This window comes from Ipomoea nil, unplaced genomic scaffold (genome assembly GCF_001879475.1).
Source record: "Ipomoea nil cultivar Tokyo-kokei standard unplaced genomic scaffold, Asagao_1.1 scaffold1617, whole genome shotgun sequence".
NCBI lineage: Eukaryota > Viridiplantae > Streptophyta > Magnoliopsida > Solanales > Convolvulaceae > Ipomoea > Ipomoea nil.
In genome coordinates this window covers 609618-625497 of record NW_017618045.1, presented here as the reverse complement: position 1 = coordinate 625497, position 15880 = coordinate 609618, and the positions used below count along the sequence as shown (strand labels likewise).

At 32.9% G+C, this 15880-nt stretch overlaps 1 protein-coding gene across 1 annotated transcript; it reads left to right on the top strand.

Annotated features, from left to right (window-relative positions):
• Window positions 1–318: 318 nt before the first annotated feature.
• LOC109191192 (aldehyde dehydrogenase family 2 member B7, mitochondrial-like) lies at window positions 319–4549 on the top strand. Its single transcript, XM_019341780.1, has 11 exons — window positions 319–531; window positions 1281–1415; window positions 1496–1638; window positions 1970–2123; window positions 2230–2459; window positions 2606–2695; window positions 2924–3097; window positions 3361–3498; window positions 3591–3728; window positions 3825–3886; window positions 4121–4549. Exons 1-11 carry the CDS (start codon window positions 462–464, stop codon window positions 4392–4394), a joined length of 1608 nt encoding a protein of 535 aa, XP_019197325.1. The 5' UTR covers window positions 319–461; the 3' UTR covers window positions 4395–4549.
• The last annotated feature ends 11331 nt before the right edge of the window (window positions 4550–15880 follow it).

Sequence of the window (15880 nt, the reverse complement as noted above, 5' to 3'; positions counted from 1 at the left end):
GAGTAATAATACTGTTTAAATGTAATTATTATTATTTAAAAAAAAAAAAACAATGATGTAGTCTCAGTAACTTTATTAATAGACAGTAAATTCATGTACTATCATGTAAAATATGCATGAAGTTTAATGTGAAAAATTACTTCAAGTTCCATTAAAGTTTATGCATGTAAAGATGTAAATATGTAATGCCGTTCTTCAACCTTACCTTGGAGCCTGCACAAAAAACACGGTGTCCTTTTCAATTTTAATTTTTTTTTTTTTTATAGAATAAAAAGCGAAGAATAAAAGTGTGGAGGAGAGAGAGAGAAAGTGTAGTTGTCACTCTGTTGTCAACTTGTTACTTGCCATCAGTGTTGCCATATTTTGTTGGAGAGTATAGATAAGAATCAGGCAATTCACAAAACCCAAAGAAAAATTAAAGAAATCTGAAAAGTGAAGAAGCTAAGGTTGAGAGCACAAAAATGGCTTCTCGCAGACTTTCTACCTTGCTTTCTCGTTCACTCTCTTTTCCTTCTGCATCTGCTTTTCTGGGTATCTCTCTCTCTTTCTTTCTTTCTGTATATATATATATGAATATTCTAGCATATATTGTGTCTTGGACATTTGAAATCTTGATTATGGCTTTCCTTTTTCTTTTCTTTTTTTTTTTTTAAAATATATTTCTTGGTTGCAAGCTAATAAGTTAATTGAGGTGTGCATGTGATGAGCTTTCATGGCATATTTTCACAGAATTATATAATTATAAAATTATAAATAATCTTATTTTTGGTGTGTGGGAAATTTAATTTCATTAAAAAAGTAATATTAGGGAAGAAATTTGCATTTTATTTTATTTTTGAGAATCTCTTACTGGAAATCTGGAAGCCTTATATTATAGCTGCAATCCTGAAGAAAAATAGTGATTTCCAAATGAGGGTTCTCTGCTTTCTTTTGATATGTCCCCTTTCTGTCATGCATGAAAAGTTCTTGGAGGGGACATGATTCTATTATGTTTGACCTGATGAGATACAAATCTTGCAAAAAGATATACATTCAAAAAAAAAAAAAAAAAAAAAAAGTACTGTTAAAAAAATACAATACAGAACCTGCCTAAAAGGTTTGTTTAGGTCGACTCTTTGTGCATAGAGTTTACATGCACTCAAGCAGGGTGGAAATTAAGGACTGTTTGGGCAAGGGTTTTGACGTTCTGGGGTTTAAGATTAGTTTAGTCTAAGCCGAGAAACTTAATGTATCAGTGTTTGTGGATCGGAATTTTATTGTATTTTTTTTTTTTTTATCAGGGTGGAAGTATGGTGTAGAAAGTGGCATACAAAGGTTCAGCACTGCAGCCGCAGTTGAGGAGTTAGTTTCTCCGGCTGTGGAAGTTAAATACACCCAACATATAATCAATGGCAAATTTGTAGATTCAGCTTCTGGTAACACTTAAGACCATGGTTCTATAATTACTCCGTTTAGTTCAGGACAAAAGTGTTCATTTTCCTGTTTTGGTGACTAGGAAAAACATTCCCAACCTTGGATCCGAGAACTGAAGATGTCATTGCACATGTAGCAGAGGGTGAAGCGGAAGATATAAACCGCGCTGTAGCAGCTGCCCGCAAGGCTTTCGATGAGGGACCTTGGCCCAAAATGAGTGCATATGTGCGTTTATTACTACGCCAAAAGTTATAACCAGTAGTCAACATTCCCCCTAACCACCAATTGTACTGGCCTTTGCCCAACAATTCCTCCTTCCAGCACCTGCCAGTCTTAATGCATACCACTTGTTAGAATCAAATGCTTAAGGCGTAACTTTATTTCCTTATGACTGCTATCACATTTTGCCATTATCGAGAGGCAGGATGCTGGACTTGACCCTTCACTGGTCTTTACCCAACAATTCTTCTAGCCACCAATTAGTAACTTGGCTCTTTATCGGCCTCTGCCCAACGGTTCTAACCGGGATTTGTTTAAATTGGCAATGTTTTTTTAGGAGAGATCGCGGATAATGTTGAAGTTTGCTGATTTGGTCGAGAAACACATGGATGAACTTGCAACATTGGAGACGTGGGACAATGGGAAGCCATACGAGCAGGCTGCTAAATCAGAGTTGCCCATGATTGTACGCCTATTTCACTACTATGCAGGTGAGAATAAAACTTATGGGGGCATATATGTTTGAGTTTGTGGCAGTAACAAAAGTATTGATTTTGACATGTTTCCTAAAGGGTGTGTGTTGTTGAAATAACATAGGATGGGCGGATAAAATCCATGGTTTAACAGTTCCAGCTGACGGACCACACCATGTCCAAACCTTGCATGAACCAATAGGAGTTGCTGGCCAAATTATCCCATGGAACTTCCCTCTTGCCATGTTTGCTTGGAAAGTCGGGCCTGCGTTAGCTTGTGGGAATACCGTTGTCCTAAAGACTGCAGAGCAAACACCATTAACCGCACTTTATGCTGGGAAACTATTCCATGAGGTTAGTTCAATTGAAGCATGTGTTTTATCACAACACGTCGCTTCATGTGTGTGAGCCGATTACTTTTGACGAGCTCCAAACAGCTCCATTTTCAACTAAAAGTTTAAGCTGATAGTTGAATTGCACATTTCTTACTTTTTTGACAGGCTGGTCTTCCTCCCGGTGTCCTAAACATTGTGTCTGGATATGGTCCAACTGCTGGTGCTGCTCTTGCTAGCCATATGGAAGTGGACAAGGTAATTGGAACTTTTCATGTTAAAGAATCTCTCAGTTTTTGCTATCTTATCTACCAAAAATGAAAATTTTTACCTTATTTAGGCATCTTATCCCGCACTTACCACTGTACCAAAAGATAGCTAGTAGCTAAGGCACAATTGCACAGTTTATTCTTGTTGGTTTTAACTGTACAGTTTACTCTTCCCGGCATTAACTGCACAATGTACCTGATTCTGTTACTCTTGCAGCTTGCTTTCACTGGATCAACTGATACTGGCAAAATCGTACTGGAACTGGCTGCAAAAAGCAATCTGAAGCCAGTTACACTAGAGCTCGGAGGGAAATCGCCTTTCATTATATGCGATGATGCTAATATTGATAGAGCCGTGGAGGATGCACACTTTGCACTGTTCTTCAATCAGGTTTGTCTAATAACACTGTTAGAAATTATGGAATTTCCAACCACCTGAAAGTGATTTTAAATTAAGTCGAAAGTCTTGTTCCGACCACTTTTGGTATCCGGAAAAACCTTTGTTGCTATTTTCAACCACATTTTACTTTCAACTTGATTTAAGATCACTTCAGGTGGTCGAAAATTTTATAATTTCCAACCGTGTAATTCTTTTAAAACAAATGCATACAAACAGCTGACCACATGAATCTCAACACATTTACACCCCTGCAGGGCCAATGTTGCTGTGCTGGTTCTCGTACATATGTTCATGAACGCATATACGACGAGTTTGTAGAGAAAGCAAAGGCGCGGGCAATGAGACGCGTTGTGGGTGATCCCTTCAAAAAAGGTGTAGAGCAAGGGCCTCAGGTAATTGTGACGATGTAAATTGAAGCATGTGTTTCGTCTCAACTAAAAGACTAAGCTTATAATTTTTCTTCTGCAATGGCTATCTATTACAGATTGACTCGGAGCAATTTGAGAAGGTTCTTAGGTACATTAGATCAGGTAAGGAGAGCGGTGCCACCCTTGAATGTGGAGGCGACAGAATCGGATCAAAAGGTTATTTCATTCAGCCCACCATTTTCTCTGATGTCAAGGTATGCCCATGTTCACTCATTCAATGGTCTGAATACAAGATGATTATATATAGTATTAGGAAAGTAACACAAAAGCTTCACATTTTGTTTTACCAGGAGGATATGGTGATAGCACAGGACGAGATCTTTGGCCCTGTGCAATGTGTCCTAAAATTCAAGTGAGTTGCCTTTCTTTTGACTTTAGAAGCTAAGAAGGAAGAGACTTGTTAGGCAGAGGCCTATGAAGGGCTAAGTTTAGCAACAAGCTGCTAGGAAATTGTTGGGCGGAGGTCTGTGAAAGGCCAAGTCCAGCAACAGGTGGCTAGGAGATTGTTAGGCTCAGGAGGCCTAAAAGGCCAAGTTCAACACCCTACCTCTCGAAAATGTAACGTGGGTTTATGGCATGGGTGCAGGGACATTGATGAAGTAATAAAGAGGGCGAACAACACGCATTATGGGCTTGCGGCCGGAGTTTACACGAGCGACATTGATAAGGCAAACACTCTAGCTCGGGGATTGAGAGCTGGGACTGTGTGGATCAACTGCTATGATGTGTTTGATGCGACGATTCCTTTTGGTGGGTACAAGATGAGTGGCATTGGGAGGGAGAAGGGTGTGTATAGCCTTAACAACTACTTACAGGTGAAGGCTGTTGTTACTCCCCTCAAGAACCCAGCCTGGATTTAATTCACCTACTACCCAATCCACCATCGGCTTATGCACTTTGTTTGCATAATTTAATTTGGACATATATGAACTTTTTTGGAGTACTACTGTCAAACCTGTGACCTCCCATTTGGGAGAGTCAAGTTATGTCGTTTAACCACAAGATCTTTGCTCTATTGTCATTCTGTAGCTAATCATATATTTATCATCATACCCGCTCATTGTTTTAGAGAAAATAAAATAAAATACCAATTTGACTTTGTAGGGATGGCGCAATTGGTTGAACATTTTTCGCTACTTGACTTTTTTGAACCTTAATATCACGGATTTGGATTGTGTATGTCTAATTGGGTTAGGTAGATATATAAAAGAATACTATACCCGTCACAAATTTGGGTAGAGTGTTCTGGTAATAATGGATCGGAGTAAATATATCTGGTACTTAATCTAATCCTATTATTTTAAGTGGAGAAAAGAGAAAGAACGAATGATTTTTGAAGATAGGTCTAAAACTATGATAAAATGCTTAAAACTACTACAAGGGTCGTGACCATGGGCTTCACCACAATCATGGTGGATTCCGGGAGCAAAACACAGGTGGGAAATGCATGGCTATAGCCATGATTCTAGTCTGTGCATTATGTTTGACTTTTAGGTTATTTTTTACTTAGTCTAAGTCATAATTAGTCTTTGTGGTCTTCATAAAAGTTGTAGTCGATCTTTTGAATTAATGTCTTTTCAATATTATTAGAATCAATAAATATTAACATTCCTACACTGAGATATAGCCAAAATAGAATAATCACCTAACGGAGCTTTGTTGAAAATTTATATAGTAATAGATACTTAAAGCTTCAGTTATGGCTACCAAGAATTTAAATAATCTTTTGGTGTTGTTGAGTAAAATAGTATTTTAAGTTAGTAGGAATTTTTATTACTTGTTAATCAAAAATGTTGGTTATCTGACTATTTGTTGAGAAGAATTAATCTTCTATGTTATGATTCATAATTCAGAAGATAAATTCTTCTGAGATTGATTGAGTTTTAATATTTGATGTTCCTAGGGAAGTGTACATAAATTTTGAGGAATCACCAAATCTCCCCAAACTATAGATCTTGGGTTTGGGGAATCGGAAAATCTTTTCAAATGGGACGGTAGATTTGGGACCTCGGAAGATCTTCCCAAACTGCAAACCTTAGAGTATCAGTAGATATTCTTAGAAGATCTTCGAAATTAGAATAAAACTATGGCCAAGGACCAATAAATCAATAGATTCTTTTATGTAGATGAAGGTCTATTGATAAAATCGTGCATATTATATTTATTAATATAATAAATTCTTGATTAGTTTTGTATATATGTGAATAATTTAAATTATTGTCTTCTTTATGGGAAGTTGGTAATCGAAATTTTTAAACTTCCCCTATTTAATCACCCTGAAATTTCCACACTGACAACAGTGGGTGTGGTCCTAGTTGTGGTAGTTGGTTCTTACTGCAAACTCCACTTTTCTCCATTTTCTTTGCTATTTTGGGTCTCAAGTCATGCGATGCTTCAAAGTGATTTTTTTTTTTTACTTTGTTAACCTCTCATGACTCATGAAACACATTTATATATCTAAATAACTTCAGAATTCATCCACTAAATAAAGTCAAATTTACACCTTTTAATTTTTATTTTTTTTTGGAAAAATCTTCAAAATTTAGGGATGTGTTTATTATTTTTTTTTAAATGATCTTTTTTGTTTTAATGTTTCGCATTTACTGAAAAAAAATTCTGAATCCGTTCCTACTTCTTCGTCCCCTCAATCGAATTTCTGGTTCCGTCCCTGAGTGCCTCCAAACCACCTAAACATGGTTAATGACTCAATAAGCAGCAAAATGGGTCAAAATATAAATAACAAGCAATTAAACAAAAAAAAAAATGCAAGGAATCGAAACATATCAGCAAATATGACATTTATCAAAAACTTCTATTCAAATGAACTCTACGAGTACATTCATTTTGTTTGGGTATAGAAGTTCGATCACACTTACAGTTTGGCATAATTTTGATGTGACTGGGTTAGTTGGGTTAGCTCAACTAATCTCATGAACATACCATGGACAGTGTAGAGCTGACTGTCCATGACTATTAACCCACAAAAAAATTGAAATGACAATAAAAATAATACTTTTTTTATGAAAGGCTCTAACAGCGTCAGCATATCAGTTTACATCCTCAATTATCTAAGTTAACAAATAATTTAAGAAAAAAATCTACAACCTTTGTAAATGTTACCAAAATAGAGAACATACATACAATAAATAAATTAAATAACTCTTTCAACTATAACTGCAATAATAACTATTTATCATTTTTTATTTATTTATACCATATTAGATGTTTGAAAGTAAATAAAAGATTAGGTTAAAACATATTTAGCGTATATGAGAATTGTTTTATATGTTTTATTTTTTAAGTTAACAAACACCCAATACACAAATCACATTTAAAAAATACACACAAATTAAAAACTTATCATTTTACATAACCTCTTAAGTAAGTTAATGAATAATTAATAAATAAATCATACATAATTAATAAATATTTAAATGAGAATGAAAATACCAATGCCAAACTAAACTTTTGGCTTAAAAGAGAGAGAGAGGATATTTAATTGTATAATCTTTACTGTTAAAACAATTCATAGGCATTCACTTTTACTTTCGCTTCCAAAATTATGAATGGCCAGTGTATGATATTATAATGTGTAATGTGAATTGTACAAAACTCACGCACATTAAATTTCACCTACTGTATTTGAACCTAATTTTATATATATATATATATATATATATATATATATATATATATATATATGGAAGGGATCAAGTGCATTTGAGAATTCTCGTGCGGTTGTGCGGGTGGACGCACATTAAGCATTAATATGACGTACTTAAAGTACACAACACACGCACATTAAGCACACAAACAAAAAACCTTCAGAACACAACCTCATGCATGTTAAGCACAAGCCTCACGCATGTTAAGCACAAAAACACACGCACCTTAAGTTTTAAAAACAACTCACATTAAGTACACACTCACGCACATTAAGTACAAAACTCACGCACCTTAAGCACACGACTCACGCACATTAAGCATAAAACTCATGTACTTTAAGTTTCAACAACAACTCACATTAAGTACACACTCACGCACATTAAGCACAAAACTCACGCACATTACGTACAAGACTCACGTACATTAAGTACAAAACTCACGCAGATTAAACATTACACACTCACGCACATTAAGCACAAATCTCACACACATTAAGCACAAGACTCAAGCACATTAAGTACAAAACTAGCGCTAATTAATCACCCGCACAACCGCACGAGAAACACTTAAATGCACCTGAAACTGAACATATATATATATATATATATATATATATATATATATATATATATATATATATATATATATATATATATATATATATATATATTGCATTCAAATACAAACCCCCTTAAAATACAAACTCCCCTTAAAATACAAACTTGAACTCGTGCACACATTAACATACTTACATGCACACAGCGCGTAGGAGGAAAAATCACAACCATCCATCAAAGCTCGTGCACACATTAATATACTTACATGCACACAGCGCGTAGGAAGAAAAAATCAAGACCATCCAATACCACCATCCAACGGCATCAAATTGTCCACATGTTTGTATTTTAAGATGTGTTTTTACCTGAATGTAAATCTATATATATATATATATATTTATTTATTTATTTATTTATTTATTTATTTATTTATTTATTTGTGTGTGCACGCGTGTTCTTGATTTTTTAAGTTAGATTTTGTTATTTAGTGAATGGATAATTTACCAATCCATGCTAAACAAAATGTAAAAGGACAAAAAGCATATTTTATTGCGATGAAAAGACCATTGCCGCAATAAAAAGACAAGCAACGCATGTAGCATGAAAATGCTTTCTATATATTGCTTGCGGCGTACGTGTCATTTATGGGTCGTTTAGTTAGAGATGACAATATGATCTAAGGTAACGTTTAGTTGGGATTTTTGCATTTTATTATAGGTTTTGATATTTATTATTATGTTTGTTTGTCTATTTTTATTATCTTACTATTGAATTTAAATTTTTTAACAATTACAAAATTAATTACATTTTTACAATTCTACTTTTAAAGAATAGAATAAAAAATAAGAGAAAAAATAAAAATAAATAAAAAGATCATTGTCTATGCATTAAATATGAAATTTTAATATATATATATATATATATATATATATATATATATATATATATATATATTTATTTATTTATTTATTTATTTATTTATTTATTTATTTATTTATTTATTTTTATTTTAATTAATTAATTATTTATTTATTTATTTTGATTCAAATACCTATTTGCTACCCAACAGAGCGATTTATTCTATTTAAATTCATTGTTATTATCGGTCAATATTTGATTCTCATCATTACCTGATTCCAATTGTTTAACCAAACGCACCACTGACGTGGGCCCAATTCACATTGATCCGTCTAAACATGGTTGGCAAATTATGCTCTGGACCCGTGTCCACATTGAATTGTGGACACGGGCCCAAAACGACGTCGTTTTTTAAAAAAAAAACGTCATTTAGTTAAAAAAAAAAAAATTCGCGCGTGTTTTGCCGTTAACGGCGTTAACGGCGTTATTTTTTTTTTTTGATTATGAATGTACAGTTATGCCGTTATGAATGTACAGTTATGCGGTTATGAATGTACAGTTATGCAATTATGAAATTATGAACACAGAGCTCTAACATTATGAACTTACAATTATGAACATATATAGTGATAAAATTATGACCATGGAGCTTTAAAATTGTGAATATAGAGCTTCGAAGATTATGAATGTACAGTTATAGAGTTATGAATCTACAGTTATGGAGTTATGAATCTACAGTTATGAGATTATGAATCTACAGTTATGGAATTATGAATGTACAGTTATTGATCGAATTATGAACAAAGAGCTCTAACATTATGAACTTACAATTATGAACATATAGTGATAAAATTATGAACATAGAGCTCTAAAATTGTGAACATAGAGCTTCGAAAATTATGAATGTACAATTATGGAGTTATGAATGTACAGTTATGACGTTATGAATGTACAGTTATAGAGTTATGAATGTACAGTTATAGAGTTATGAACGTACAGTTATGGAGTTATGAATGTATAGTTATTAACATATAGTAATAAAATTATGAACATATACTTCTATAACAAAGTGATCTGAAATTTAAAAAAAAAAAAAAAAAAAAAAAAAAAAAAAAAGGAGATAACAGTGCCTAACGGCACTGTTACCCGTGTCCAGCAAGCATGCTGGACACGCGTCCAAGGCATAACGATTGAACATGGTTCACAGGTTAACGTGCATGATGATGTGTTATATTATTATAGGAAGAGAAAATTTCAATTTTAGTCATATAATTATAGGAGCTTTGTTAAGTTTAGCACTTGATTTTTAAAAGTGTCAATTTAACACCTTAATTATATAATTTTTATTAATTTTAGTCACTTTGGTCAAATTTCGTCAGAAAATTTTAACAATTAAAATAATTAGGTTATTTTAGTCATTTCATATCTCTTCCTTCTTCTCCAGTGAATTTATTTTTTTCGGCGAATCCGTCGCAACAGCACACCTTCCAAAGCATACTTAAACTCATTCGTCCAAGCCGTCGCCGGTGATTTATTAGGGTTCAGATGGCTAAAATTCCGGTTGAAAACATCTGGTTGTTTGTATAAGGGGAGCTTAAGATATCGGCGGACCTAGAAATCTCCGAACTGCACTTCTCTTTGTGCTCGTCTCACCTCCTGTCAAAATTCCGGTTGAAAGCTTTTCCGCCAAAAAAGGCTTGCTCGAATAAGAAAGCGAAATGCTAAAACTGATGTGATGCCTATTTATTCTAAAACTTCTCTATAGCAACATTATGCTAAAATTGATGTTGAATAAATACTTCTCTTTTTGGATAATGTTGAATAAATACTTCTCTTTTTGGATAATGTTGAAAGCATCGCAGCGCACTTCATCTTCGGATTCGCCTGAAAAGATGAATTCGCCGGAGAAGAAGTAAAGTGATGTGAAATGATAAAAAATACCCCCATTATTTTAATTGTTAAAATTTTTCGGTGAAATTTGACCGGCATTTTGATCGGAGTGACCAAAATTGATAAAAATTGCATAATCAAGGTACTAAATTGACACTTTCGAAAGTTAGGTGCTGAAATTAACAAACCCCTATAGTCATATGACCAAAATTGAAATTTTCTCTTATAAGAATAACGGTCAAATAAGTCATCGAACTGCACACGATAATACAATTAGGTCACTGAACTTAAAAAAAAAAATCTATAGTTAGATCCCTAAACCAACCAATTTCATCCAATTCCTCCAATTTACAGGTTTCTGACAGGTCACCCCAAATTTAAATTATATTTAAAAAAATAATTATTTAAAATTTAAAAAAAAAAAAAAACAAACAAACAAACAAACAAACAGGACTTCCGGCCGGAGACGAAGAAACGGCCGGAAGTCCTTTTTTGTTTTGTTTTTTTTTTTAAAAAAAAATAAATAAATTTGGAGTGACCTGTTTGAAACCTGCAAATTGAAAAAATTACATGAAATTGGTTAATTGAGAAATCCAAATGTAAGTTTTTTAGGTTCAATGACCTAATTGTATTATCGTGTGCAATTCAATGACCTTTTTTTTTTTTTTTGAAAATGTGCAATTCAATGACCTATTTGATCTTTATTCCTATTATTATATGATGATGAAGTACGTAGTTCGGTAAATGACATAATATATAATGGTAAGATCTAACAAAGTATATGACATAGCAATAACAACATAGAAACAATGAGCGTATAACGTTGACTAAGTGAAATTACTTAACTTCTATTAAAAAAAAAAAAAAGATTATTAATACTACTCTTGTTTAATGAATAAGCTTTCATAAAAAAAAAAAAAAAAAAAAAAAAAAAAAAAAAAAAAAAAAAGCTTTAAAATTACCCTTATTTGGAGGTGGGTGTGGGGAACTTCTTTATCAAAATAGAAAACACATTTTTCTCATGCCACCGTCTTTTTTTTTTTCTTTTTTTTTTTTTTTTTTTTTTTTGTTTTCTATATACATATAATTTAGCCATAAAGGTAAATAATGAGTTATTGACCCAATATTTTACGGGCATACCTTGTAGTTCAAAACTCCATGCATGGGGCTTAAGATAGATCTTCTCCCTTTGAAAACTGACTCTTAATTTTTTTTTCTTTCTTTCATTTTACAACCCTTTGGACAAATCTGAAATTACCAAGTGGCCTGCTGGACCTAAAAATCTGTGTCATCAACGCAGTTTGCTAAGATTATTATTAAAAGAATAAAAGAATAAAAGAAAAAAAGAATAAATATCACTTCATTTATTAAAAAAAAAATGAAAATAAAATCACTGCATTTTTTTTAAATTATATAATAGTACGCATAGTGCCTTTTTGATACCGCAAAATTGAATAATAAGAACAAAATTATATTAATCCATCAATTATATAGCTCTAGTTGATTTGGTTTGTGTCTTTTAACTACTACAAAACACTACACTGTATCTTTATAAAAACGTCACAATTTTTGTTCCTTGAGCAGCAAAACTATGAACATCAATTGAAATTTGAGTCATATTTCTTGTCTTATTAGTTATTATTAGCATGTCTTTTTTGTAAAAATTACATTTTATAGCTCCAAGCACTAAAATCATAATTTATTATATAAAACTAAATATGTATTTTAAAACAGTTAAAGAGATAAAGTTTTTTTTTTAAAAAAAAAAAGAAAAAAACTAAAGTATATAAATTTATAAGAGTTAATTCCCAAAATGGTCCTCCGACTATGCTCTTTTCTCAAATTCATTATTTGACTTTTAATTGCACCTAAAGAAGTCATATGACTATTAAATTTTAGGTCAAAATGGTCATTCGTTAGTTTTGGTGTTAAGTGGGTGTTAAAATGATGGGTAAACTAGTAATTTAGGATTTTCACTCAAATTTAAAGCATTTTATTCTTCTGATTTGATTCCTGTACATGCTAGTATTGACAAAACAGTGAATAACTTTTGTACATGAATCAAATCACAAGAAAAATGGGTGATAAATTGCTTTAAATTTGAGTGAAAATTCTGAATTATCAATTTTACTTCTCATTTTAACACTCACTTAACACCAAAACTAACGAATGATCATTTTGACCTAAAATTTAATAATCAGAAAATTATTTTGGGTGCAATTAAAAGTCAAATGATGAATTTAAGAAAAAGTCATAAGACTATTTTGGGAATTAACTCAATTTATAATTGAGGGAATAATAATAATAACTTAAAATCCATCCAGTGTTTGTTTACTTTTCAGCCCTTGGGTCCAAAGCATGCCACGTACCCATTCAATTGCATCCCCTTGACCGGTACGATGTTGTCCTGCGAACTAAACTAAGCCAGCCAGGTGTTTACGTGTAATTTGGACTTATTAGAGATAATATATACTGATTCTTAACTAATCAATGACGCCCTAATCCACGCGTAATTACGCTCATCAAACGCGTACTATTTGTACGCCTTTTATTGGTCCAAGTTTCAAAACGCCTGCTGCTTCAGTGCTTCCTACCACTTGCCTGGATTTCGCCCAATTGCTTCTTCCATCAATTTTGTTTAATTTTAAATAATATAATATTGTTCAACACAAAATTTGTATAAATAATTAGTGTGAAATCTTATTTAATCAAATTTCTAATGAATGCATTCTACTATATCAAATAAGTATGTCCCTATCAAGGATGCTGTCAAAGAATACAGGGCCTGGATCAACCGAGATTGGAGAGTCAGAATTATATATATTTCTCGCAAAACTAATAAGGTGGCAGACACGTTAATCAAGATCGCTATAAGTATCGAATCTTATAACAGTATGATATAAAAGTCTCCAATCAAACACAACAACAATGCGTGCACCCTTCATGTCTACAACATCACAATAAGCCTCATCATGATATTGACCGATAGAGAAGGGCAGCTTGCATCTTACCATCACATTAAGCCATTAAGGTTTCCTTGAGCTATAGGATTTAGACCGTTTGTTACTTTATTAATGATGTTTTTTGACTTTGTTTGTTATGATGATTTTAAAAAGAAAATTATATAAATTGTGATGTGAAATCATATTCTATAAGCTAAATCTTTTGGCCAGGAAACTAAATCTTAGCTCACGTCTGTCAAAGCATTGCTTTCATTCATGGCAATTTATATGTGGATTCTGGATCAAAACGACGTTGTTTGATGTTTAAGTTTTAATAAATTTTGTAACTTTTCGTTTATCATGTTTCAGCTCAAAATTTTAATTTATTCTATGTACAAAATCTTTATGCTAAATGTACATAATTTCGTAACATGATGTATAGAAAATTAGAAACACATAACACGATATACATATACATGTTTTTTATTTTACTTATTCTCATATCTGATTTATGTAATAATTAATGTCATATAGGTACATTATTGCATAATATAAGACATAAATTCGTAAAATAAGACATTTAATGTGTTTTGTGTTATACAACTACTAATCAATTTCATGTAAAGAATCCTTATGCTTAATGTCAGAATTGCGTAACATGATGTACAGAAACGCATAACATGATGTACAAAAACGCATAACACAAGATACATACACATGTTTTCTATTTTACTTATTCTCATATCTGATTTATGTAAATAATTTATGTTCTATAAGCACATAATTCCATAATAGAAGACATAAATCCATAAAATAAGACACAATATGTTTTGTGTTATACAACTACTAATCAATTTCAGGTACATAATCTTTACGCTTAAGGTACAAAATTTCATAACATAATTGATAGGGATTATTCCCTGACCGTAGGTCTGACGGTCAGTCAGGGGTCTTCGACACTTAAGGAGCGCAACCCGATCTGACCGAACCGCATCGCATCGCATGACCTCCCGACAGCACCGGCAAGCTAGCTCATAGGTCACGGTCGCCCAAAGACTAATTGGTGATCCGACCTCTGCAAGTCGGTCCGGCCTGGGTAGCCTCACGCAGCGTAGTCATATCTCGTCAAGGATATTATGACACGTGCTTGGAACCCCTTCCGCACCGGCCTGGCCATCCGCATGGACACCACGTGCCCAACATGCCGAGGGCCGGAACCTGCCTCCTCTCATCAATATGAATACCTCATTTGTTACTGAGAAGATGACTTTTCACCTACTTCATGACTAGCACTATGAGCTCGGAGGCTGCCGGCCTGCAGTCACGGTGTCCCGAGCTCTAGAATCTAACCAACAGCAGGCTAGGGTGGAGATTCCACCCGGAATCAGTCCTAGTACTGTATTCATAGATATACCGGTCATATATACTATATCAATAATGTACAGACACGCATAACATGATACACGGAAACATGCTTTCCAGTAAAAATAAAAAATAAAAATAAAAAAACTTTGTAATACGAACTGAAAAACAAACGGGGTCTCCGTTAAAATTAAAGTTCAAAATGACGTTGTATAGGATCAGGGTCCACGGTATAACGATTGTTCGTTCATGGGCATAACTTCATATACGGAGTAATAAAAATAGAAATATGAAGTCTTCGCAGCCTAACTCAACTGGTACGGTTAACCAACTCAAAATAAATTTGATCATAAGTTTTATTTTTGTTTTTGTTTTTTTTTTCTTTGGAGGAGGGGGGGTGGGGGGGAAGGGAGGAATGAACCCAAAACTCTAGTGGCTCACATACATGCCAAACGAGCCTTATCTTTCTCAAGTAAGTCAATGACGCTTTCTGATGGCTCAAAGAACACAAATACTCCATCCAAGCGTAGTCTTTTCTAATGGCTTATCATAAGTTTTGTTTTATTAGTACTAGCAAGGTATAAGTGCAAGGTTCGAATCGCATTCAAAAAAAAAAAAAAAAGTGCAAGGTTCGAATCATGAAATTCACCTCACGGTGAGTGACCGTTGAATTTGATTGGGCTTCAAACTTATAAAATAAAAAAAAAATAAAAATAAAAAAAGGAAAAAGTGTCAAATTAGCCCCCCTAAGTCGAGTGAATAGTGCAATTGAGTCCTCTAAGTGAAAAAGTTTCATTCAAGTCCCTTAAACATATAAAATTGTTCAATTAAGTCCAAATTGACTTGTTTATCAAGTTAAATGCATACGGTGTTGACACGTGTCCTTATTTTATTTTTTTATTAAAAATATTATTTATTATAAATTAATTAAAATAATAATAATAATTTAAAAGAACAGCCGGCTGTTTTTTTATAATTCTTTTTAATTATTATTATTTTAATTAATTTATAATAAATAATATTTTTAATAAAAAAAAATAAAATAAGAACACATGTCAACACCGTATGCAT

What these genes read in the sequence shown, in the direction of transcription:
- LOC109191192 (XM_019341780.1), top strand. Translation starts at nt 462, where the DNA reads ATGGCTTCTCGCAGACTTTCTACCTTGCTTTCTCGTTCACTCTCTTTT. An exon ending in GGCCCAAAATGAGTGCATAT is followed by an intron (nt 1,639 to 1,969) that starts GTGCGTTTATTA and finishes ATGTTTTTTTAG; the next exon opens with GAGAGATCGCGGATAATGTT. An exon ending in GTGTAGAGCAAGGGCCTCAG is followed by an intron (nt 3,499 to 3,590) that starts GTAATTGTGACG and finishes TATCTATTACAG; the next exon opens with ATTGACTCGGAGCAATTTGA.